The sequence below is a fragment of the Triturus cristatus genome, chromosome 5_1 (genome assembly GCF_964204655.1).
Source record: "Triturus cristatus chromosome 5_1, aTriCri1.1, whole genome shotgun sequence".
Lineage (NCBI taxonomy): Eukaryota > Metazoa > Chordata > Amphibia > Caudata > Salamandridae > Triturus > Triturus cristatus.
Genome location: NC_140587.1, coordinates 15,332,356 through 15,359,404, shown reverse-complemented (window position 1 = coordinate 15,359,404; position 27,049 = coordinate 15,332,356). Strand labels below are relative to the sequence as shown.

The 27,049-nt window shown below is 48.6% G+C and overlaps 1 protein-coding gene across 2 annotated transcripts in view; it reads right to left on the bottom strand.

Moving 5' to 3' along the window:
- The window catches only part of LOC146829966 (uncharacterized), an 82,809-nt gene extending 56,155 nt beyond the window's left edge, over positions 1-26,654 (bottom strand). The window contains exons 1-2 of one of the 2 annotated variants that reach the window (XR_014961120.1): positions 26,618-26,654; positions 15,709-16,119 (exon numbers count right to left, since the gene is read on the bottom strand). Coding sequence is in view for 1 of the 2 variants with exons in the window: in XM_085603999.1 (XP_085460125.1) it covers positions 26,618-26,645 (28 nt within the window). In the remaining variant the exon portion in view is untranslated. Of the gene's footprint in view, positions 1-15,708; positions 16,120-26,617 lie in introns of those variants that run through there. The other variant, XM_085603999.1, reaches the window with a different exon arrangement.
- Between the last annotated feature and the right edge of the window lie 395 nt (positions 26,655-27,049).

Below are 27,049 nucleotides of genomic sequence, written 5' to 3'. Positions count from 1 at the left end.
CCTCGGGGAATAATCGGCAAGATGATGAAAGTTTCTTCCTTGGTCCTTTCTACCTCTCCTTGGCATGAGAGACACCTCCACAGGCCAACCCACTACAGTGCTCTGGCAGAGGGGCAGTACAACTCCTGCGGTCTCCGGGTGCTCTTCCTCAGCAGAGGGTCGTCTTGTTCGTTCCAGAGTGATTGCAAAGATTTGGGGTCTGGGCCCCTGTATTTATACACATCAATCCTTTGTCCTCTGAAGGCAGAGGGTCCTTTGCCTGGTCAAAACCAGCTTCAGGTGCATTCTACCAGTGCGTGTCTTCTTCCTTTGTCGGGTGGGCCAGGGTCTTCAGACTCACCACAGGAAGCGGAGCCAGCGTTGGAGGAAATGTTCCAGCTCTATTCAGACCCAGGTGCCTACTCCTCCCACCACTCACAGGATGATCAGCCTAGTGCCCTCATGCCCTACCTCCTGGAGTCCCCCCAGCCCTGTCACTTGTAAAACCCAGACACACAATACACATGCTAGCAGAAGCAGGCTATATGGTCAGGCAAGAAAATATCTACTTTCTAAAAGTGGTATTTTCAAACACAGAATGTTAAAACTAACTTTACTAAAAGATGTATCTTATCATTCTGAGTTCAGGCATACTAAACTCGATTCTCTACCTGGTTCCCTAAGTCAGTTGGCATTATAGGATGCTATAACCAATCTGCCCATTCTGGCCTACGGGGAACAGGTATCCTTTCAATAGTGAAAAATGCTCTCAGGGGTAACGCACTACCAGGTCATGCCATACACTCCAGGGCATGACCTGCCTTCTACATACAACTCACCCTGCCCCCAGGCCTTCTGTAGGGGTGACCAACATGCGTTAAAGGGAAGGTTCACAGACCGGTGAGTGGTTGCACTCGCCGAGTCACACAGCAGCCCCTGGCTGCGTACAGCTCTCTGCGTTGGCAGGCCCGAGTCATACTTTGCAAGCTGCTCCGGCAGGTGGCACAATCGGTGCGGCAAACCCAGCAGCAGCATTTGATTTACTCGTCCCGGGCACCCCTGTGCACTATACTAAGGCTTGACAGTAAATGAAATACACCAATCTCAGGGCCCGATTCACAGAACTAACTTAAGACAAAATCCTAAACTTACTACCATTTTGGTATTCACAGAAGGCACTTACTCATTTTGGTATTCACAGAAGACACTTACTTCGGTATTCACAGAAGTTAGGAGTCCTAAGTTTAGGACTCCTAAATGTCTTCTGTGAATACCGAAAGTCTTAAAATTAGGATTTTTCTCAATTTAGGAGTCCTAAGGTTAGGACTCCTAACTTTACAACTACTAAACTGAAAAAAAAACTAATTTTAAGGCTTTCGGTATCCACAGAAGGCATTTAGGAGTCCTAAAGTTAGGAGTCCTAAATTTAGGACTACTAAATTGAGAAAAATCCTAATTTTAAGACTTTCGGTATTCACAGAAGGCATTTAGGAGTCCTAAAGTTAGGAGTCCTAACTATACTACTACTAAACTGAGAAAAATCCTAATTTTAAGACTTTCGGTATTCACAGAAGGCATTTAGGAGTCCTAAAGTTAGGAGTCCTAACTTCTGTGAATACCGAAATGCGTAAGTGCCTTCTGTGAATACCAAAATGAGTAAGTACGTTCTGTGAATACCAAAATGGTAATAAGTTTAGGATTTTGTCTTAAGTTAGTTCTGTGAATCGGGCCCTGAGATTGGTGTATTTCAGATAAGTGGAGAGTAGAGTGGCATAGAGTGCAGTGGCGTAGCATGCAGAGTAGAGTGGATTGGCATAGAGTGCAGCGGCGTAGAGAGGTGCAGAGTAGCAAAGAGTCTTTCAGAGTAGAGTATACTGCTGTAGAATGCAGTGGCATAGAGTGCAGTGGCACAGAGCAGAGTATGTAGGAAGGTGGAATCTGACTATATGGTTGCCCCCACTTTTTTCCTGGTGTTTGAGTGGTTTTTGACTAGTCTGGCTGGGATCCTGCTATTCAGGACCCCAGCCTATCTGCTTACTCCCTAAAATGATTGATGTGCATACTAGGTGCACTAGTGATTGGATACTGTGGTACCTTGTGAGCCCCTAGTATATGGTACCTTAGGTACCTAGGGCATTGGTACTTCACAGGCCTACCAGGGGCTGCAGCATGTATTATGCCACCCCTGGGAAGCATTCTCAATCTGACACCACAGGCCTGCTACAGCAGCCTGTGTGAGGTAGTGTTAGCACTCCTCACTGAGGTATAGGTTTCTATATCTCACCATACACACACATATGAACCTATCAGTCACCCCTATGGTAGGCCCTATCAATCCCAAGGGCAGGGTGCGTGGTTTACTATGTGAGGGGGTGCTTCTGCCTGAGCAGGACCCCTCTGCAGCTGGCAGAGTCTATTCTCTGCTGCTGTTTGTGGATGCGGTTAAACCATATACTCTTAAGTGCATTATAACCTCCCGGTTAATGCTAACTTTGGAATGACTGCATCAAAACATGTCGTGTTTGGTGTCAAACATTTTGGAATCATACCCCCACACCAGTAACTGGTGTGGGAGTATGATCCCACCCTACTAGAGGGGACGACATGTACCCACTGTACCAAACGGTAGAAATCTTCTAGAGCCCTGGCATCACAAAATGGATGCCACCAGCACAGACACCGGGCTGCCCTCCTGCTGCTGACCGAAACTCGCAGTGGAGGGAGCTCAACAAAGGGTTTCCTGTCACAGGGAGGTGTCACAACCTTCCAGACAGGATTTAGTGTATTGGAGCTGGGTGGGTGCACTCTTAGAGTGCCTTTGAAGTCCTGCACTGGGGGAGCAGTAGGCTCCTCTGTGCATATGCTAGCTCAAACCGGTTCAGGGGCCTCTGCCCCTGTCCTGGCGCGAAACTGGACAAAGGGAAGTGGGTGTAACCACCCCTACCCTGGCCCTCCTAGAGGAGTGGCCATAGAGCTAGTCCCTCCCATCTTTACAGTATAAGATACCAAACATTGCCAATGCAATTCAGATTACACCTGGACGACGCTCTACGAAGAAGAATCCGGTCCCTTCAACGTTCTACTACCTTTAGAAGACCGAAGGATCTCCCTTGGAGCCAAGGAGTGGCTCCCCTGCTTTGCAGGTACCTTAAGGACTGAACAACGGTTGCAAACTTTACCGCTCCCGCCGGAGCCCGAAGTCCCTGCGTCCCCTGAAGTCAATTTCCTGACCTCTCTACGGCCATTTTGAGTCCCCAGTGAAGCTGTGGCGTCTGGACCCCACGAGTGACGAGGAACGACAATACCAGGGAACCGTGCACAGATTTTGAGTGCAAGCCCTGAACGACAAACTACAAACCTGTGCTTTGGACCACTTAATGTCCAAGTCCCGAGCAGGTACTGAACCAAAGATCAGCGGCCTACCCCGTCCCGAGTGACCGTGGGCTGTTGCTGAAGTTTTCCTGCAAAGGCGTCTTCGCGGTTGCTTGCCTGTTGGCTAGTAGCCCTCCTGAAGACATCTTCAACTATTCCAAGGGTTGGCCTGGTTGCTCTGGGCCTACCCTCACTTACCCTCGCTGGGTAAGTCCCTCGGACCTTGCTGGTCTGAGCCATCCACCATCTTCACTCTCCCCGAGACTTGCAGTTGCCAAAGTTTGTTGGCTCCAATCCGAGTGCCGACACCGCCAACAGCTGCAGACGTCGTGGGACCCTCCAACTCCAGCTGCTGGTCATCATCGATCCCTCCTGGACGACGTGGGCGAAGAGACAAAAACACCATCAGCGACAAAAGCGACGTGACAGTTGTGGTCATCTATCCTGAAGGCCACCGGTCACTGGCAAGTGACTCTGAACTCTGTCCCCTCAATTTCCAGGTCGCCTGCAACTCCAATACATCGTTGGAACCGAACGGACACCTCTCTCGACGACACAAGCAGCAAGAACACCTCGATTCCCATTGAAATCAGCATCGCTACCCGACACCAAAGGACACCTGTGCACCCGGACTCCCTGGGTGAGGTAACTCTGGCATTACGGTGCCCAAGTGTGCATTGGCTATCGAAATACTTACCCTGTAAGTTGTGTGCTTGTTGTCCACTCAGAAGTGCCCTAGAACTTTAAAATACAAATCGTGACATTTTTGCATTGAAGTCTATGAGAAACTCGCGTGCGTGTTTAGACACTGCACGCGCCTCCTGTGGGCTAGTTACTTACCTGAAAACACTACAGCAGTGAAGCCCCAGCGATTCCCAAGGCCCTAGGCCTCTTCATTTTGCTTGTCGAATTTGTTATACCATTTACTTAGTATATGGTCTGGTACGCCCCTAGGGCTACAGTGATTTATGTGCTTAATTTGTTGAGAAATGTTGATCTTTTAAATGTTTACCTGGGACTAATCTCATAAAGAGATTAGTAGAGTATATTTAGTAATAAATACATATATATTTCATATATATACCTGTGTGGTGTCTTTTCATTTGGTAATTCAAGAGATTATAAGGTAAAACAAGCTGCTTTACATTCCTCAGAGACTTAGCCTGAAGGCTGCTCTCCACAGCTACCACTAGGATAGCTTTCTTTTAAAAGGTTGTCTTTAAACCTATCTACCAAGAGTCGAATTGGACTGGTGCAAGGTGGCCACTAGAACTAGTGACCAGCATATGCCAGGCCAACTTCTCACATTGGTGGGCAGCGTGTGGGATTACAGCTTGCCATTGTTTTACCAGAAAATCTCAATTTGAATTACTAACTGAAAACCACTTAAGGTACTCAAGGTACATATAAAGTCAAGCTAGTATCAATAAGTTCTACTGAACTTAGAGCTGTGTGTAAAGGGATAAGCACACCCTTGCTACAGCTCAAGCTAGGTTTAGTTGGCCACAACTAGTGTAGGTAGTACAACACTGCACAACACTAGTATGCCTCACCAGGATGGAGCCAGTGGGTCCATCCCATCTCAGTACAAAGACCTGGCCTACACTGACCTGAAGGCCTTATGCTTTGAAAGAGGACTGAGGGTGGGCAGGTGTCCCTCATCACAGCACCTGATAGATCTGCTAGTAGCAGATGACCTGAAACAAGCTCTAGGAGCAAGTGGGTCTGGATCAGGGGGTGGGTCAAACATAGTCTCTGGGTCTGATGATGAAAATCAAGATGACCTGGAGTCTGTGATTGAAGGGCCAGACTCAGAAGAGTCTGAAAGGAACAGAGGAATTCTCTCTAAGAGAACTGACAGAGTGGGAGAGAGGCCTAGGTCCCTCTCAAGGGAATCTGACCATTCATACCACTCTGGAAGAGAATCTGTCCCACAGAAGAACTCCAACTTTCCCAGGGAGACCTCTTCTGAGAGAAGGTACAAGTTGCTACAGTATGAGGAAGCTAGGCTAGAGTGGGGATGATATCCACAAATGGATAACTGCTATGGAGAGGGCCTGTAAAGTTCAACAGGTACCCCAGAAACAGTGGGCAGCAATCTTGTGGCTCTCCTTTTCAGATAAAGGTAGAGACAAGCTCCTCACTGTTAGAGAAGAGGATGCTAATGACTATGAATCCCTGAAGAGTGCTTTGATAGATGGGTTTGGCTTAACCACTGAACAGTACAGGTTGAAGTTCAGGGATACCCAGAAAGCACAGACTCAGGATTGGGTGGACTTTGTAGATTGTGCTACCAAGGCTCTGGAGGGTTGGATTGTTGGCAGTAGAGTCACTGACTTTAAGGGATTGTATAATTTGATTATGAGAGAGCAGATCCTTAATAATTGTCAAAACCAACTCTTACACCAGTACCTGGTGGACTCTGATCTGACCTCTCCCCAAGAATTGGGAAAGAAGGCAGACAAATGGGTCCGAACCAGGGTTAAGCCCAAGAACCAAGGTGGTGACCAGAAGAAAGATTCCACTAAGCCCAAAGAGAAAGGTGGGGATGACAAAACAGAAAAGTCCTCTGAAGGGCCCCAAAAACCAAGTTCTGGGGGTGGGTCCCAAAATCCTTTCTCTTCCAATAAGAAACCATATTGCCATATGTGCAAGCAACCTGGACACTGGAAAACTGACTCCAGCTGTCCAAAGAATGGCAATAAAGAGAATGTTCCTCCCAAAGCAGCTCCAACACCTCCTGTTACTACCAGTAGTAATCCCCCAGGTGGTGGGAGTGCATCCAAAAACTTAGTTGGGTTTTCTTGGGGAACACAGGTGGACTCTGGCCTAACCAGGTCCCCTACACAAGCAACTCTAGTCTGTGATGGTGGCATGGGGTTTGCCAACTTTACCATGAGTCCCAATATCTTGGGCAGGTACAGACAAGAGCCTATGATCAATGGTCAGAAGGCTGTGGCCTACAGGGACACAGGGGCTAGTGTCACCATGGTGACAAGGAGACTAGTGCCCCTAGAACAGCTTTTACCTGAGTTTAGCTACCAGGTGACCAACATTGATGGAATTAGGACAGACCATCCCATGGCAGTAGTAAATCTCAGCTGGGGAGGGGTCACTGGCCCCAAGAGAGTGGCAGTGTCCCCAACCTTGCCTGTAGATTGTTTACTGGGGAATGATCTAGAGATCTCAGCCTGGGCTGAGGTAGACCACAATGCCCATTTAAGAATGTTAGGCATCCCTGAGAGAGTGGATGAGACCCTGAGGGCCTCACCTCCACCCCAGGAGAAAGTAAGGGGAGTGAAGCCTGAAACTATGGATCACTCTACCCAAACAGAGAGCATAGGGGGAGAGGAACAGTCCTCCCCCCACCAGACCAAGGGCAAGGGTCAAGTTTCTAAGGGAACTGATCCTGCCCCTTGTGAAGTAACTGCCCCAGAAGTGGACAGGCCTGGCCTGGTCACCTCTCTGATGGCAGGGGATCCTTCCAAGGTGGTACCCAGTCTGGAGCAGGTATCCTGCCCCTCTCTACCCTGCCTCAGTCAGCCCAGGGCTGCAGAGGTCAGGGAGGTCAGTGGACCCTTAATGGGCCCCTGTCCAGAGGAACCCCCTCATCAGCAGATTAGGGACACCCAGCAGAGTAGTTCTAGCCAGGTGAAAATTCCTCTACAACCTGAGGGATCCCCCTTACCCCTAGGTATAGGCACCCCTCAAATGGATGTTGTTGAACACAGGGAAACCTGGGGCCTAGTTGCCCCAAACCTTCCAGTGCCCTCCACTATTCCAACCAAAGGGATCCAACCCCCAGCTTTAGGCAGCCAGAGGTTGACCCTTAGGGCCAGATATGACACAGTCATGGGCAGAAAGGCTTCCATAGTGGCCAGTGGTCTGAGGAGGTTGAGACCAACCCAAATAGGGCCTCACTTCCAGACTCAGACACCCCACCAGCCCACCTCTGACCCAAAAACCAATACAGGTAATTTCCCTAGACTTTGGAGAAACTCTAGAACCCCTTGGGGTAGAATTTCCCAAGTGGACCATGAGACAGGGAGCAACCATGCTAGTGCAGGTTCTTCCTTATATGGCCACTCAGGAAATAAAGGCTTATCTGGACAAGGTTAGCCTTATCTCCTTTCGTTTTGGGGGGGGGTTATGTAGGAAGGTGGAATCTGACTATATGGTTGCCCCCACTTTTTTCCTGGTGTTTGAGTGATTTTTGACTAGTCTGGCTGGGATCCTGCTATTCAGGACCCCAGCCTATCTGCTTACTCCCTAAAATGATTGATGTGCATACTAGGTGCACTAGTGATTGGATACTGTGGTACCTTGTGAGCCCCTAGTATATGGTACCTTAGGTACCTAGGGCATTGGTACTTCACAGGCCTACCAGGGGCTGCAGCATGTATTATGCCACCCCTGGGAAGCATTCTCAATCTGACACCACAGGCCTGCTACAGCAGCCTGTGTGAGGTAGTGTTAGCACTCCTCACTGAGGTATAGGTTTCTATATCTCACCATACACACACATATGAACCTATCAGTCACCCCTATGGTAGGCCCTATCAATCCCAAGGGCAGGGTGCGTGGTTTACTATGTGAGGGGGTGCTTCTGCCTGAGCAGGACCCCTCTGCAGCTGGCAGAGTCTATTCTCTGCTGCTGTTTGTGGATGCGGTTAAACCATATACTCTTAAGTGCATTATAACCTCCCGGTTAATGCTAACTTTGGAATGACTGCATCAAAACATGTCGTGTTTGGTGTCAAACGTTTTGGAATCATACCCCCACACCAGTAACTGGTGTGGGAGTATGATCCCACCCTACTAGAGGGGACGACATGTACCCACTGTACCAAACGGTAGAAATCTTCTAGAGCCCTGGCATCACAAAATGGATGCCACCAGCACAGACACCGGGCTGCCCTCCTGCTGCTGACCGAAACTCGCAGTGGAGGGAGCTCAACAAAGGGTTTCCTGTCACAGGGAGGTGTCACAACCTTCCAGACAGGATTTAGTGTATTGGAGCTGGGTGGGTGCACTCTTAGAGTGCCTTTGAAGTCCTGCACTGGGGGAGCAGTAGGCTCCTCTGTGCATATGCCAGCTCAAACCGGTTCAGGGGCCTCTGCCCCTGTCCTGGCGCGAAACTGGACAAAGGGAAGTGGGTGTAACCACCCCTACCCTGGCCCTCCTAGAGGAGTGGCCATAGAGCTAGTCCCTCCCATCTTTACAGTATAAGATACCAAACATTGCCAATGCAATTCAGATTACACCTGGACGATGCTCTACGAAGAAGAATCCGGTCCCTTCAACGTTCTACTACCTTTAGAAGACCGAAGGATCTCCCTTGGAGCCAAGGAGTGGCTCCCCTGCTTTGCAGGTACCTTAAGGACTGAACAACGGTTGCAAACTTTACCGCTCCCGCCGGAGCCCGAAGTCCCTGTGTCCCCTGAAGTCGATTTCCTGACCTCTCTACGGCCATTTTGAGTCCCCAGCAAAGCTGTGGCGTCTGGACCCCACGAGTGACGAGGAACGACAATACCAGGGAACCGTGCACTGATTTCGAGTGCAAGCCCTGAACGACGAACTACAAACCTGTGCTTTGGACCACTTAATGTCCAAGTCCCGAGCAGGTACTGAACCAAAGATCAGCGGCCTATCCCGTCCCGAGTGACCGTGGGCTGTTGCTGAAGTTTTCCAGCAAAGGCGTCTTCGCGGTTGCTTGCCCGTTGGCTAGTAGCCCTCCTGAAGACATCCTCAACTATTCCAAGGGTTGGCCTGGTTGCTCTGGGCCTACCCTCACTTACCCTCGCTGGGTAAGTCCCTCGGACCTTGCTGGTCTGAGCCATCCACCATCTTCACTCTCCCCGAGACTTGCAGTTGCCAAGGTTTGTTGGCTCCAATCCGACTGCCGACACCGCCAACAGCTGCAGACGTCGTGGGACCCTCCAACTCCAGCTGCTGGTCATCATCGATCCCTCCTGGACGACGTGGGCAAAGAGACAAAAACACCATCAGCGACGAAAGCGACGCAACAGTTGTGGTCATCTATCCTGAAGGCCACCGGTCACTGGCAAGTGACTCTGAACTCTGTCCCCTCAATTTCCAGGTCGCCTGCAACTCCAATCCATTGTTGGAACCGAACGGACACCTCTCTCGACGACACAAGCAGCAAGAACACCTCGATTCCCATTGAAATCAGCATCGCGACCCGACACCAAAGGACACCTGTGCACCCGGACTCCCTGGGTGAGGTAACTCTGGCATTACGGTGCCCAAGTGTGCATTGGCTATCGAAATACTTACCCTGTAAGTTGTGTGCTTGTTGTCCACTCAGACGTGCCCTAGAACTTTAAAATACAAATCGCAACATTTTTGCATTGAAGTCTATGAGAAACTCGCGTGCGTGTTTAGACACTGCACGCGCCTCCTGTGGGCTAGTTACTTACCTGAAAACACTACAGCAGTGAAGCCCCAGCGATTCCCAAGGCCCTAGGCCTCTTCATTTTGCTTGTCGAATTTGTTATACCATTTACTTAGTATATGGTCTGGTACGCCCCTAGGGCTACAGTGATTTATGTGCTTAATTTGTTGAGAAATGTTGATCTTTTAAATGTTTACCTGGGACTAATCTCATAAAGAGATTAGTAGAGTATATTTAGTAATAAATACATATATATTTCATATATATACCTGTGTGGTGTCTTTTCATTTGGTAATTCAAGAGATTATAAGGTAAAACAAGCTGCTTTACATTCCTCAGAGACTTAGCCTGAAGGCTGCTCTCCACAGCTACCACTAGGATAGCTTTCTTTTAAAAGGTTGTCTTTAAACCTATCTACCAAGAGTCGAATTGGACTGGTGCAAGGTGGCCACTAGAACTAGTGACCAGCATATGCCAGGCCAACTTCTCACAGAGTAGTGTAGAGTAGAGTGGGCAGAGTAGAGTGGCACAGAGTAGATAAGTGGAGAGTAGAGTGGCATAGAGTGCAGTGGTGTAGAATGCGGAGTAGAGTGGATTGGCATAGAGTGCAGCGGCGTAGAGAGGTGCAGAGTGGCAAAGAGTGTTTCAGAGTAGAGTATACTGCTGTAGAATGCAGTGGCATAGAGTGCAGTGGCACAGAGCGGAGTAGTGTAGAGTAGAGTGGGCAGAGTAGAGTGGCACAGAGTAGATAAGTGGAGAGTAGAGTGGCATAGAGTGTTTCAGAGTAGAGTATACTGTTGTACAGTGCAGTGGCAGAGTGGAGTAGCGTGGAGTGCAGTAGTGCAGAGTAGAGTGTCATAGAGTTCAGTGACGGAGAGTGCAGTGTTGCAGAGTAGAGAATAAGAGTGCAGTTTTGTAGAGTGTATTAGAGTGGCGTAGAGCATAGTGGTGTGGAGTACAGTGATGCAGAGTAGACTGCAGTGACATGTAGTGCAGTTGTTGAAGAGATTCTTGGTGTAGAGTGCAGTTGTTAAGATTAGAGTGGCATAGAGTGGAGTGGTGCGAAGTGGAGTAGAGTGGCGTAGAGTGCAGAGCCGTAGATTAGATTGGATCAGAGTAGAGTGGAGTGGCATAGAGGGGAGTTGTGCATGGTAGAGTGCAGTTGTGTTGAGTGGCATAGAGTGCAGTGGCATAGAGTACAGTGGTGCAGAGTAAATTAGAGTGGCGTACAGAGGATTGCCGTAGAGTGCAGGGTTACAGAGTTGAGTGTTAAAGAGTAAAGTGTATTGACACAGATCGCAATGGCGTGGAGTGCAGCATTGCAGAGTGGTGTAGAGTGCTGTGGCATAGAATGGAGTTGTGAAGAGTAGATTGGTGTGGCCTAGACTGGAGTGCTGTATAGTGCAGTTGCAAAGAGTGCAGTGGTGTAGAGTAGAGTGGTGCAGGGTAGAGTAGAGAGGTGTAGCACAAAGTGGCATAGAGAGGAATGGTGCAGAGTGCAGTGGCATGGTGTGGTGTATAGTGGAGTGGTGCAGAGTACAGGGCAGTGGTGTGGAGTTGTGAACGTAGAGTGGATGGTGTAGAGCGGAGTATGCCTGGTAGGGTAGCGCACTGCCACTGCAGACAACACATTTTCAATTGAACTGACCATTACATTTGCACAGACATACAGTTTTACTAATAAAACTATACAATGCACAAACAAAACTGTGTGGAAAATGATTCATTTAGGGACAGATGTATGATATGTGTTTGCATGCGCAAACGGGTTCACAAACCCATTTGCACATGCTAAATCAATGTTATCCATGTACAATTCCTAAATAGCGAGTTGCAATGTATCTACGAATCGCGATTTAGGAACTGCGAGTCGCAATTAGAAAGGGGCGTTCCCTTCTTAATTGCATCCGCAATGCCATGTGTGAATGTTTTGTGATCGCATTTGCTGTCGCGAAACTCTCACAAATTACCACCCTCTTCAAGAGTGTGGTAATGTAGTCGCAATTTGGAAGGGGTCCCCAGGGGACCCCTTCCACTTTGTGACTGTCTCTAAAAATATTTTTTAAGGGCAGGCATTGGTCCCAGGAACCACAGGCTGCCCTTAAAAAATGAAACGAAAATGTTTCATTTTTTTTTTTTTTAATGCATCCAGAAAACGGGCTGCATTTAAGAAAAATACTGCTTTATTAAAAAGCAGTCCCAGACATGGTGGTCTGCTGAGCCCAGCAGGTCACCATTCCTGGGAAGGCCAGCCATTCCCAATGGCTCAAAAATTGCGAGAGGCTCATTAATATTATTGAGCCTCGCAATTTGCGACCCCAGTGGGAATTGCGAAACGCTATAATAACAATGTTGTACATTTCATTTAGTGCCTCGCAATTTGCGACTCGCCTGACACGGGCCAGAGGCAAATCACTATTGCACACAGAGTGAGTCTGTAGGTCAGTGTTTTTTAAAAAAAAGCTCTTTTACTGCTGTTTTAACTGTGTTCTTTCTTTTAAATACGTATTTGTTGCAATGTGTGGGGGCAGAGCTGTGTTCAATGCTCTGGGGCTCAAGGGGCACACTCACTTCTGCATTTCCGATCGCCTGGTCAGCAGTCTAGTTGCTGGTCCCGGCGCAGCTTTTACTGGTATAAAGGCGTTTGATGACGCGATCGTGCAGCGGACGTGCACATTGGGCGCGCCTAAGTCAAGCCCGTCTGCGCCCGTCCATGCCTGACTAGGCTCAGGGGCCAGAACCCCTGCATCTCCTCCCTCAACTCAGTACCATTTTTACAGCACTCAGCTCAAGCAGTTAAATGGCACCCTGGGGACGACTTGCGCCCACACTATCTCTCTGGATAACGTCCCCGAAAGATGCCCACATTGCAGGTATAACTTCTCTTCAAATAGCTCAGGGCCCACCACATCCAAGGACCAGTTCAGTATCCTTCTACTAAACTGCAGATCCCTCCCTAAACACACTTCAGAGATCTGGATGCTCCTTAAAGACTCTGATCCCGTTGTGCTGTTTCTCACGGAAACCTGGCTTAATGCCAGTTCTGAACCAGATATTGTGCAAGCACTACCTCATGGTTTCGTGATGCAGAGGGTAGATTGTACAACAGGCAGAAGGGGTGGGATATCTATCATCCATAAGGAACAATTCACCTGCGGCCTGCTTGGGAACCCCGTTGCAGACTGTGAGAATGCCCATTTCATCATAGAACTCACGCCACTCCTATCATTCACAGGCATCCTTATTTATCGTCCCCCTGGAGTAATAGGATCCTTCAACAAATCACTGTTGGAGGCAGCTGTTAACATGGCAAGCTCGGCGGCTAATTTCACTCTCCTTGGAGATTTTAATCTCCATTTTGACAATACACAGGCTGTAAACGCAGTCGAGCTGGCCAGAGACCTAATGGCTCTCTAATTGTCCCAAAAAATCTTGCATTTCACTCATGTTAAGGGACACCTCCTTGACCCGGTGTTCTCTAGTCTAGAAGACCTTAAAGGGACATATCTTACCCCTCTCCTGTGGTCAGACCATCTCCTTGTCGCCCTCTCCTGGTCCCCACAGTTCACTAAACCCACTGCTCTATCAATATGGACCCAAGACCACTTCTGGGCCAAGCTCCCCCTGGAGACCCAGGAACTTGAAATGACCGAACCCATGCCCAGTGAAAGCCAATGAGGACTTCTCTAACTGGATAGAGGAGTCACTTGACTTGGTTCTTTCAAAGACTAGGATAAAAAAGACAGACGGGTCTCATAACTGTCCCTGGTTCTCCTCCGAACTGCGCACCTTAGAACAGCGCTGTAAGGTCAAGGAAAGACAGTGGAGGAAAAACTTCCTACCCATAAAAAAGTTGGAATAGAGGGCAGCTATCCGTGTCTATAAAGCAGAAACGAAAAAAGCCCAGGCCTCCTATTACGAAGGCAAGAATTTATCAGCCTCCAATTCGCCCAGAGAAACTTTCATCATTATTAAAGACTTAAAGCTCTCGCCCCACGAATAGCACCGGACACCTCCGGCCTACGGTGTAACAAACTGGCAGACTTTTTCACCGCTAAACTTCAACATATTCTGGAATCCCTGCCGTAGTGGGATGACGAGGGCGAGACCACATACAAGCAGATGGATCCCGACCCACGCCCCTCTGAACACACACTAGAGATCTTCCCTCCCCTGCCCTGGTAAACTCTTCTTACCTTGCTGTCTTCGGTAAAGAGCGGATCACCTAGGGATCCTGCACCGCTTAACATTGTAAAACAGGTAGCTTTGACAATAGCCCCTAACTTGACGGACCATATTAACGCATCACTGTCCACAGGAATTGTTCCTACCAACTGGAAAAAGGCCATGGTGAAAGTTCTACTCAAGAAACCTAACCTGGACCCGACAGCTTTGGGCAATTACCGCCCTATCTCTCTCCTGCCGGGAATAGGTAAAGTGGTAGAGAAATACTTTAAGCAAACCCTCTCGGGATTCCTCGAAACCCACAGCCTGCTCCATTCCTCTCAAACAGGGTTCCGACCGCGTCAGAGTACCAAAACGGCCCTGTTAGCAGCGGTGGAGGAAAGCAGGAAAACTTTAGACTCGGGAGGTTCGTCAGCCATCATACTCCTTGACCTAAGTGCAGCGTTTGACACGGTGAACCATACGATTCTGACTCACTATGGGCCTCATGTAGGTAAATAAATTTTACCGGTTCTTAAATACCGAGCCGTACCGAATCGGTAAATTAGAATCGGTAAGTTATATGTAGGTAAAAATTCGGTAACAGTTACCGATTCGGTAACATTCGGTAAATACGAATCGGAATTCACCGAATCGGTAAATACCGAGGTGATAATTACCGAATCGGAAAATACCGAGGTGGTATCTACCGATTCGGAAAATACCGAGGTGGTATCCACCGAATCGGAAAATACCGAATCGGTATGTACGGATTCGGTAAATAACATCACATGACTTGACGAAACAGCTAATCCTGTGCAACGACAGCCCACCCAACCAGGAACTGCCCACACCCAGGCAGGTGTACACAATTAGCCGACGTGGCCACACCCAGGCAGGTGTACATAATTAGCCGACCCTGGAGAGGCTTGGAGTGCAGAGGAGAGGCAGGGAGCAGTTGCATGTGCGAGCGGGAAACGAACAGCATGTCCAGCCAGAGAACACAGAAAGACGGAGGGGAAAGGAGGAGGAAGCTCAAATTCAGCCCCAAGGAACTCCAGGTGCTGGTGGAGGAGGTGGTGAAGCAGCACCAGAAGCTGTTTGGGAGGCAATCCCTGCAAGTGCCTGAGGCCGAAAAGCGCAACATATGGCTGGCCATCCAGGCGCAGGTCAATGCTGTGGGAGTGACCCACAGGGACATTGAGGTCCTCAAAAAGCGCTGGTATGACCTGAGGATTGTGACCAAGAGGAAGATGGGCGACATCCAGAAGGAGGCCAGCCAGACCGGAGGTGGAACCAACAGGGCACCTGCCCTCACCGAACTGGAGGAGCTGGTGGCGGCCACAATCGAGCAAGAGAGCGTCGTGGGTCTTGGGGACGCCGACAGCTCTGCCAGAGCCGCAACACACCAAGGTAAGACGAAAGCACAGCAATGTAGCCCCCCCTACCCCTATCCCACATCCCCCATTGTGAAACGAGAATCACACTGCAGTCCACACGTGTCAGTGCAGACAGGCAATGCATTCCGGGAGATGTAGTCAGGGCAACACTAACCATGACGTAAATGTCACAGGGCAACAGGGCATGTCACGCACTCGAGGCACAAGGAGACAGAGGACAGATTGGAATGTGAAATGATTTATTGTGACGCTTGCAATGCAGCCCTTCGGGGACACTGAGCCAATGTTGTTTTTCTGTCCACAGATGTGACATCATGCAGTACAGGGCATGCTGCAGGGGAGACGGCACACCTGCCACAAAAATCACCTCTAGCCAGCACGAGTTCAGACCAGGGAGCAGGCCCACTGGCAGCCGCACCACCAACACAGCCAGCCTCGCCGCACACAGAGCCAGCATCACCTCACCGAGAGCCAGCATCACCACAACCACAGCCAGCATCGCCACTCATGTTCGAATCACCGGCCACATCTCCGCTTGCAGGTGTGAGAATGAGGAGGCGTCCAGCAGCCAGGCTACGAGCCTTCGACACCTCGTCAGACGACAGCATGGGCCCAGAAGACCGCACCGGGCACCAGGAAGGGAGCCATCCCACTGTGCCCCACACCTCACAGGCAGCAAAGACGGGAGCAAGAGGGCGCCGCAGGTCGCGTGTCCAGAGTCCACCAGCACCCACTGACGGCCATGGTGTCTTCTTGGGGCTCGAGGGCCAAATGTTGAAGCAACAGCGCCTGCAATCAAAGGCAGTTATGTCAGTCCAGAGGCACATGCGGGTGATGAAGACAAGCTTAGTCAACATGGACACAAACATTGGCGGCATGGCTGCGGGCATTCGGGACATGTCCCAGTCAATCCAGCAGTTGGGCAGCAAATTAGATGCTGACATCGAAGCACGGCGCCGGGAACGCCAGAGAAGGGACACTACCAGCAGGGCACTCAACCGTCTGGCAACTGCGACTTCCCTACTTTGCCGGCGCTCTGTGACGATGCAGGAGGGCCTAACACAGTGCTGCAGCGACCTGTCTCGGGGGATGGTGCAGGTGACAAGTGCACTAGGGGTGCTATTGACTAGTCAGGCGTCGACAACTGCTGCAGGGGATGCTGCGGAGCGCATCGACACCAGCAGCAGCATCACACCCCCCGTCCCAGAAGCACGCAGGAGCAGCAGGCGGCTTGGGGTTGGCTCTAGTGAGGATGCACAGGCCGTGCAATCCACCACTGCAGCGCGTATGCGCAAACATTGATGTGGCCCTGCTTAGCCACTTCCCATTGGGTGACGTAACCCTGGACATACTCCTTGTATAGATGGTATATTGCCAGATTGGCCTGTTCATGTGTTCATGGCGTGGTGCCACATTAAACTACGTCATGACTTCTCACAACTCGCTGTGTCCCCTCACTTACTCAGAAATAGTTGCATGTGATCTCTGCCCGTCTCTCTCTCCCATCGATTGCAGTTGGCACTCTAGCTGCGCTGCCCTCTGGCTGGCCTGACTCATCCTCGTTGTCCTCAACATATGTTAGTTCCACATCTGTACCTTTTTTCGTGGCAAGGTTGTGCAGCATTGCACAAGTGGCAATAATCTTGCAGCAGGTGATGGGTTTGTACTGGCGTGCGCCTCCGCTCTTGTGGAGGCAGCGGAACCTGCTCTTCAGTAGTCCAAACGTGCGCTCCACCACATTGCGTGTTGTTTTGTGGGCCACGTTGTATCGTCTCTCACTCTGGGTTGCTGGGTGTAGGTAGGGAGTGAGGATGAATGAACGGCATGCATATGCACTGTCGCCTGGATGAGTAAGAGGGAACCATCAGTTACATGCCTCTATACACTCTGATTTGCAGGTTTCAAGGGGCGTCACTGTTACTTACCCAGCAGGTATCCCTCTCCGAATTCGCCGGCACTCAGTCGTGTGTAGATCCCACTATTCTGGAAGATGTATGAGTCGTGGGTGCTCCCAGGAAACTTTGCAACAATATCTGTGATGATGTTCCCTGCATCACAGATCACCTGCACATTGATGGAGTGGGTGGACTTCCTGTTCCTGTAGATGTGCTCTGTATCAGCTGGTGGACAGATTGGGATGTGTGTACCATCAATACAGCCGATGACATGGGGGAACTGTGCCATGTGATAAAAGTCTGTTTTTGTTTTCTGCAGTGCAGCCTGTGTGTTTGGGAAGCTTATGTAGTGGTGCATTCTCTGCATCATGGCATCCAGGAACTTCCTGAAGAAACGGGACAGGCAACTCTGGGATACACCACCCACCGCAGCTATCACCACCTGATAACTGCCGGATGCCAGTAGATGTAGGCTGCAGAGCACCTGCACATGTGGTGGTATGGCGTGCGACCTTCTTGTTGGCTGGTCCAGGAGTGGGTGCAGGTCCCTTATCAGGTCCATGATGGTTTCGGGGTGTAGCCTGTACCTCTCATGTATCTCTGCATCAGTCAGCTGTAATAGTGTGATGCGCTGTCTGTAGATTTGTTCCTCCCGTCGCCACACCCTCAGTCCTGCTGCCTGTAGACGTAGGCGCCTTGCAATGACGTACATGGCGGCCATGTAGTCCACGCTGTTGCATTTTGGGATTGCTTATGTGCATTGTTGATGGTTACCACCTGCTTTCAATCCGTGTTAATTACCGACTCTTATTTACCGATTTTCCTGGATTTCTTAATTACCGCCTGCTCCTACATGTCATTTTAAATTTTTACCACTTCATATTTACCACTTCATATTTACCGATTCGTTAATTATGTATTCGGTAAACATGAATCGGTATTTTGGAATTCGGTAACTATGAATCGGTATTTACCGCCTCATATTTACCGAAAAGTGGTTTTTGGACTCCTACATCTCACTTGTCTGAATACCGGTCGGTAACGGCATATTTACCGATAATCGGCCGTTACCGACCGGTATTTCGCTACCTACATGAGGCCCTATCTCAGGAGTATAGGAGTAACAGGCACAGTACTCCAATGGCCGCGCTCCTTCTTGGAGGGTAGAACCTTTCAGGTATTTGAGGAGAACATTGCACCCGAACCCACCCCTTTGATGAGCGAAGTCCCCCAGGGCTCGTCGCTTAGCCCAACCCTTTTTAATGTATATATGGCTCCTCTGGCAGCCATTGTAGACCCCTCTGGAATCCACATGGTGACCTATGCCAATGATACGCAATTGGTGGTAGCGCTTAACCAAGCAGACCATAATACCAATGGCCTCTATACTTGTCTGGAGGACATCTCGAAATGGATGGACGCGTCTCAGCTTAAGCTTAATGGTGGAAGAACTGAGTTCATGATACTGGGCAATTCCCTCAGTTTTAAGCCCAGTTCCATGTGGCCAGCTGGCATGGGTCCAACCCCGGTCCCTAAAATGGAGATCAAGAGCCTGGGCATCTGGTTGGATCAGGACTTGAACTTCAAAACACAGGCCAAGAAGATAGCTGCTATCTGCTATGGCCTGCTCAGAATGGCCCGCAAAGTCCTTCCTCTCCTTCCCCCCCAAGCAAAAAAGGTACAGGTCCAATCCCTTATACTCTCTAGGTTGGACTACGGGAACACACTCTATCTGGGTGCCCCCACCTCAGTAGTCTCCTAATTACAGTCTGTTCAAAACAGTACCACCAGACTTCTGACGGGAGCCGCCAACAGACAATCGGCAAAACCATCAATCTGCTCTCTCAACTGGCTCCCAGTGCAGGAACGCATCAGATTCAAGGCCTTATGCCTAGCGCAGAAATCTATGCAAGGGATTGGGCCTCACATCAATTCAGCCATGATCCTTCCTTACAAAGCAAATAGGAAACTTCGGTCAGACGAACTGTGGCTGGCCGAGGTCCCCAGGATCAAGAAGGCTAGAAGCGGCTGACAACTCTTCTCCTATAATGCTGCTGAACTCTGGAACTCCCTGCCACTACACCTTCGTATAATTCCCAACCATCTGGCTTTCCGTAAACATCTGAAGACTCTTCTGTTTCCTTAGCTTTTTCGCCTCTCCCGTGTCGGTTCTTAGCGCTGGGACGCTCCCGGGTAGCCATGCGCTTTACAAATGTCTTTTAATTTCATTTCATTCATTCAATGAGTCAAAAATTGCGAGGCGCTAAATGAAAGGGTCATACATCTGGCCCCTAGTGTATTGATTTATTTTGATCATATTAAAGTATTTCTTTCCAACGCACTTCAGAAATAACAATTATTTAGACACAAGAGGCAGCCACCAGAGCATCTCCGGTATTCCTTGCTAGGACCGCAGTAGCTATGCAACACGGAAGGTGGACCTTGACGAAGTAAGCTGGTTCGGGGAGAGCATCGATTTTTCTCAGTAATCCACCAAAAGGTTGATGGGTTTGCCTCAATTAACAAACTTGCTTATGCCCCCTGTCTAGAGTGTGACTATAGACACCGCCCCTCGCCGGGACCCATGTTACTTGATTAAAAAATAACTTGAATAAGCAATTCAATATTGTGTCAAACATTCTCTTTATACCAGGATGTCGAGATTTCTCTGCCTGGGAAACGGAAGTGATTACATTCTGAGCTTTTAAAAAAGAGGTTGCAATGACCTAATTGGAACGCTGACTTCTGAATACATGCTAACGGAACCTGTGAGTGCCGGAACGGACTTTAAGTTACCGGACAGGTTTTTTTCCTATGCATGTACAAAGAGAAATGCTTGTGCATGCTGGGATGATTTATCTGTGCGCATGCACAAGCACCTATGATTATGTGTGATGGTGGTTTTACATCACAGACTGCATCACAAAAACAGTACTGTACAGTAATGAACTTGAATTATTATGTCATATTTTTTCCTACAGGTACCGCAAGCCCCCACGTCTCCTTCAACCACACCACCGAACCACACTGGACCGACCACAGATGCGTCCACTTCCCCTTCAGAAAACCCACCACCGCACCCAACAGCTACCACGGCGCTGCCGGGGTTAAGGTCACCGAGGACCAACTGACTACCGCCCTCGCCCTGAGACCACCCACCGACCCCACCGAACCAGACACTGCTGCGACCAACCTCACACAGTGGATCAACAACTGCGCCAACACCCTCGCCCCTCTCAAGACCTCTACAACCAGCCACACCAACAAGAAAGCCGCCTGGTTCACCGTGGACCTCTGGATCTCCAAGCACACCTGTCGGAAGCTGGAGAAGAAATGGCTCCACGACCGAACACCAGACAACCACACAGCCCTCAAGAGCGCCACCCGCAGACACCACCAACTCATCAAGACCGCCAAGAAGACCGCCTTCAAGGACCGCCTAGACAACAACGCACACAACACCAAAGAGCTCTTCAGCATCGTGAAACAACTCTCCAACCCCAGCTCCAACACCAACGACTTCCCGCCATCTCAAGACCTGTGCAACTCCCTGGCCACCTTCTTCCACCGCAAGATCACTGACATCCACGACAGCTTCAACTCCGACCCCCCCGCACCCACCACCGAGTGCACCACCCCTGCGACTACAACTCGCACCAGTCGCCTGACTGTCTGGTTCAGTGTCAGCGACGAAGACACCATCAAAACCATGAACTCCATCCACTCCGGATCCCCATCGGACCCCTGCCCTCACCACTTCTTCAACAAAGCCAGCGCAACCATCGCGCCCCACCTCCGGAAAACAATCAACTGTTCCTTCGAGACAGCAAACTTCCCAGAAAGCTGGAAGCACGCCGAGATCAACGCCCTTCTGCAGAAGCCCAAGGCGGGCCCCAAGGACCTCATGAACTTCCGGCCCATCTCCCTGCTCCCTTTCCGGGCAAAAGTGACCAAAAAGATTGTCAACAAACAGCTGACCCGCTACCTTGAAGTTAACAACATCCTGGATCCTTCCCAATCCGGTTTTCGCAGCAACCACAGCACCGAGACCGCCCTCATCGCCGCCACTGACGACATCCAGACCCTGATGGACAAAGGAGAAACAGCCGCCCTCATCCTCCTGGACCTATCAGCAGCCTTTAACACGGTCTGCCACCGCACCCTATCAGCACGCCTCCATGACGCCGGTATCCAAGAGAAGGCCCTGGCCTGGACCACATCCTTCCTCTCCGGCTGAATCCAGAGCGTCCGCCTCCCACCCTTCCGCTCCAAAACCACCAAGATCATCTGCGGCGTCCCACAGGGATCTTCCCTCAGCCCGACGCTGTTCAATATCTACATGGCCCCCCTCACCCACGTCACACGACAACACAACCTCAACATCATCTCCTACTGATCAAATCCCTCACCAAAGATACCCACACCACCAAAGCTAACCTCCACAGAGGAATGAAGGCTGTAGCCGACTGGATGAAGGGCAGCAGACTGCAGCTGAACTCAGACAAGACGGAGGTCCTCATTCTCGGACCCACCCCATCAGCCTGTGACGACTCTTGGTGGCCCACGTCACTAGGCACAGCCCTGGAACCCACGGACCACGCACGCAACCTGGGGGTCATCCTCGACTCCACTCTCTCCATGACCAGGCAAGTCAACGCCGTCTCCACGTCCTGCTTCAACACCCTCCGTATGCTCCGCAGGATTTTCAAATGGATCCCACTTGACACGAGAAAAACCGTTACCCAGGCCCTCATCACCAACAGACTCGACTACGGGAAAGCTCTCTACTCAGGAACTACAAAAAAGCTCCTTAGACGACTCCAACGCATCCAGAACGCCTCGGCCTGACTCATCCTCGACGTCCCCCGCCGCAGCCACATCACTATCCACCTGAGAGGCCTGCACTGGCTCCCCGTCAACAAAAGGATCACCTTCAAGCTCCTGGTCCACGCACACAAAGCACTGAACAACACCAGACCCACCTACCTCAACAACCGACTCAGCTTCCACACCCCCACCCGAAGCCTCCGCTCAGCCAACCTCGCCCTCGCCACAGTCCCCCACATCCAAAAAACCACTGCCGGCGGCAGATCCTTCTCCTACCTCGCTGCCAAGACCTGGAACACTCTCCCCACCATCCTACGACAGACCCAGGACCTGCTGGCCTTCAGAAGACTCCTCAAGACCTGGCTCTTCAACCAGTAGCACCCCCCTCCTCCCCAGCGCCTTGAGACCCTCTTGGGTATGTAGCGTGCTTTACAAATGCAGTGATTGATTGATTGATTAAGGTGGAAACAGTAAGTTACTGTTTCAAGCAGAAAATAGAGATAATATGCTTCACGTTTCAAGCACACCTTAGTGCGTGTGCTTTCACATCACCAAAGGTTTAATTTCCTTTGACGTTTTCATGTTTTGTCCTGACGAAAGCCATTATAATCGACTCTATTTGGCTGAAACATGTAGACTAGTTGTAGGATGTATGAGATCATTCACACCTCAAAAACATCCACATTTTATTTTTAACCCTGCCTCAGGCTCCCACCATTAAAGAATTCTCTTAGATAGGAGGAGTTTCCTGGAGACCGTTTTAAATTCACTTCTTTTTCACAAATTTTCACCCAAAATAGAGATCCTGCTCCACTGTAGTCAGGCGTAGAAGCAGACCTAGGATATACTCTGTACCCTAGGTGGGAACCCAATGATGAAGCATGCCACCAACTAGGTTAGTGGGTGAAAGTTTTTTCAAAAACCTATTGGTTGTTCCCTTTTACGACTCAGTTTTGGATGCATTTGACATTTTGTGAGAATTATTAATTCATATTAACCAGGGGAAAAGGACGAGCTCTCTCAAACTCTTCGCTCTCTCTACTTGTTGTATTACAAATACCTGGATATGCAAGATCACATCAGTGTTACAACAAGGGGAGCCAATCATCAGCTCAACCCATTAAGAAAAATCAAGCCATTCTTGCCTTCTGAGGACATTCAGTCTGCAGTCCAATCCCTCGTTATCTCACACTTGTAGTATGGAATGGTGCCCCTAGCGGGGTACCCAAAGCTAGATTGGCACATCTAAGAGCCACTCTGACCTCTGCTGCCAGACTCCTCGCTGGTTCTAGAAAACATGACCACATCACACCAGACCTAATTCAACTCAATTGGCTGTCGATCAAAGCAAGGATTCAGTTCGAGATAGCCTGCTTGATGCACAAAGCTCTTCATCATAACACCCCCCTTTACCTTGCTAAAAAACTCAAACTATCTGGTTTGAATTGGACCCTAAGAAGCTCTAACATGCTCCTGCTGAAACCTCTCAAATTCAAAAAGAAGAGAACTTACAACTGTGCTTTCTCTGGTATTGCACCAAGAATATGGATCACTCTTCCTCCCGAGATCATATCTAACCCCTTGACCTCCTCAATCAAAAAATAAATCAAATGGTTACTCCTGAATAACCATCTACAGCAATAGCTCTGAAGCCACCATAACTAACTTTTATTTCTTGTTGACATCTTTGGTCTCTTGTTGGAATTTTCCCTTTTTGCAGGGTTATCCCCAAACTTTTTGCTTCTTCCTCCCTTCTTTTTCCTGACCTGTGGTTGTTGGCAATCGGACTCTGGGCACTTTACCACTGCTGATCAGTGCTAAAGTGCATATGCTCTCTGTTAAATTGTTATTGTGATTGGTTATCCATGATTGACATATTTGTTTTACCAGTAGGTCCCTAGGAAAGTGCACTGAGTGTGCCAGGGCTGGTAACTCAAATGCTACTAGTGGGCTTGCAGCACTGATTGTGCCACCCACCTGAGTAGCCCTAAAATGGTGTCTCAGACCTGCCATCGCAGTGCCTGTGCGCAGTCTGTGAACTGCCATGTTGTCCTGGCCGACCCTTTCCTTTTCTTACACATTGGACACCCCTATGGTAGGCCCAAGGTACCCCCCTGGGCAAGGTGCAGTGTATGTGAAAGGTAGGACATGTTCTAGTGTGGGTAACATGTCCTGATATTGAAATACTGCCAATTTCGTTTTTCACTATTGAAAGGCCATCTTGCCCATAGGATAGAATGGGGAATGCTGTGTCCCATGTGTACCTGCATATCTCCCAATAGGAGCAAGTTGGGAAGCTGAAGTCTGGTATCCCTGAACTCAGAATTTGATAACGCATCTTTTAGGAAAGATAATGTCCAGCGGATGCAATGGTATATTGCTTTCAAAGAATTGTCATAATTAGAAGAAGTTACAGGTGAAAACGTTGACACAAAAGGCTGTTTTTTCAACTAATTTTCAATTTATCCTATATTTAACTGTTTGTTTCTATAAAAAAACCTTGATGGATCTACACAAATGACCCCTTGCTGAATTCAGAATTTTGTCTTCTTTTCGAAAATGTATATCTTTCCAGGATCCATTATTGCTTTTGTACCCATTTCTGCCATTAACTGGAAGGAGGTCAAAAGCACAAAAAATAGCAAAAATAGGCTATGTCCCAGAAAAATGCCAAAACTGTGTAAAAAATGTTGGGTTTCTGACAAAAGTCTGGTATCCCCGAAAAGCTGGGGAAATGGTGATTTCAACCCCACAAACCCTTTTTTGATAACATTTGCAGGGAAAAACCCAGATGCTTTCATTTGCAGCCCGTTTTCCCCATTTTTCCCAAAAAAAACAAAATTTTGCTGTATTTTGGCTCATTTCTGTGACCCCTCTAGGAGAATCCACAAATCCTGAGTACCTTTAGAATCCCCATGATGTTGGAAGAAAAGGACGCAAATTTAGCGTGGATACTTTATGTGGTCAAAAAGTTACAGGGGCCTCATCGCGCACTACCCCAAATATCCAAAAAAAGGCTTGGCACAGGAGGGGGAAAAGGCCTGGCAGCGAAGGGGTTAAGAGTACATGTGGGAACAGTTGTTTAGGTGAGTGAGTGTTTTTTTGGGTGTGTTGATGAGTGAAAATATGTCTCAGTGGTACATCTCTAATGAAGAACAAAAATAAAAAGCAGTGTATATAAATAGCTATAAGTAAGAGTTAGTGATTTTTAGAGTGACTGTATGGATGAGTGCATACATGTAATAGTGATTTTATAGCACAGTGAGTATGAGTTACTATTTGTATGAATAAATGAGGTGTTGTGTGTATAACTGTATATGTGAGTAAATGTAAGTGGGATTGATTTTTTGCCTGAATGAGTAGGATGACTGCATAACCGACTAGGATAAGTGCTGGTTTGTCAATGTCTATATAGGTGTATGAGTGCATTTGATAGTGTTCTATTGATCAGTGACTGCATGTATGAGTTATTCTGTGTGTGAATGGGTAGTTGTGTGTGTAGACCTAGGAATCAGTGAGTGGGTATGTAGTATTGGTATGTAAATGGTTTAAAAAATGGTACTCCGTATTGTATAGTGAGTTATCAAAGGTTATACTTGTGTGTGATGAGGCGGATTAGCTTGTCACATGGATGATGTCATCAGTTACCATGACATGTCATAAATGATGAATTGGGTGGGGCGTCATTACGCCCCAAAACCAGTCGCACTGCAACATGCACAAGTCCACAAATGTTTAAGTTAATCCGTGTTTAGGTAATTATTCATTAAATTTTCTGCTTCAACTCGACTCCACACTAAGAACATCATGCAATTTCCCAGGTTTCCTATGTATCTGATGAGACTATCCGGACTTCTGTCAAAAACACGATAAACGCATGATTCATCCCAGGCATGTTCTTTTTATTAAAACCCAATGCATTTCAGACTACGTGAGTCCTTCGTCAGGGGTAACTACAAATAAAATATATCGTAATTAATAATCAATAATCAGCATGTACATGTAATATGATGCATATCTTCAACAATAAACTTTATCTATCAATCATCTTGTTGCACTCCATGAATTATTGTGCACAAATGTGAAAACGAAAAAATAAATAAATAAATGAAATGAAATATACACACATCCCCCTCATTATCATGCCCAGCCCCCGTGAACACCCCCTTCTGCTTAATGCTGCGGAGTTTCTTAACTGACTACCAACATACCCCATGTGTATTTGAATGAAAGCCCTTCAAAGAACAGCCACTCGCTCAAAACTGGTGTGAGTCTCCCCTATCTAGCGCCCTTCTGCCTAATGCTACGGAGTTTCTTAACTAACCATCAACATGGCCCGTGTATATTTAATGAAAAAACCCTTCAAAAAACAGCCACTCGCTTTGAACTGATGTAAGTTTCCACTATCCATCGCGCTCTGTTTCTAAAGCATCAGTGTTTGACTCTTGTGAATGATTTGCCACCACGTAATGAGACATTCCACCCGTTAAATCCAATACACCTCCCTCTATTTACCCTGTTTAAAACGGTCCTGCCCACATGCATTCTGCTGAATACAAACGTACCTGCCCTGGGATATCGCAAACTCTCCATCTTCCTCTCGGAAACAAAATGTTAACCCGCCTTCAGAAACGCTCGGTTTTTAAACCTCGCGTGAAAATTGAAATCCCTCTCTGGTGTGTGCGTGTACTAATTATTCACCTGGTCAGAGCCTTTGCTACTCCGCAATTAATTGAAACTACAATCCCCAAAGTGCTTTGCTTGTTCGTGTTTTCAATGCCTAAACAAACATAGAAGTGCTTCAATGATGATTTCCAAAATAAAGCTGTTCTTAATTGAATGAACATGCACGGAACAAATGCTGTTTACAAAATGCTGCTTTCCCTCTTTGTTGAAATGACAGCTTAACTTGTATCCCCCAATTAAAAAAGAACGTGATGTTAAAGCCTTTGTGTGAAACGAGCTTCCAACTCCATTCCGTCTTTTCTCCTGCTTCA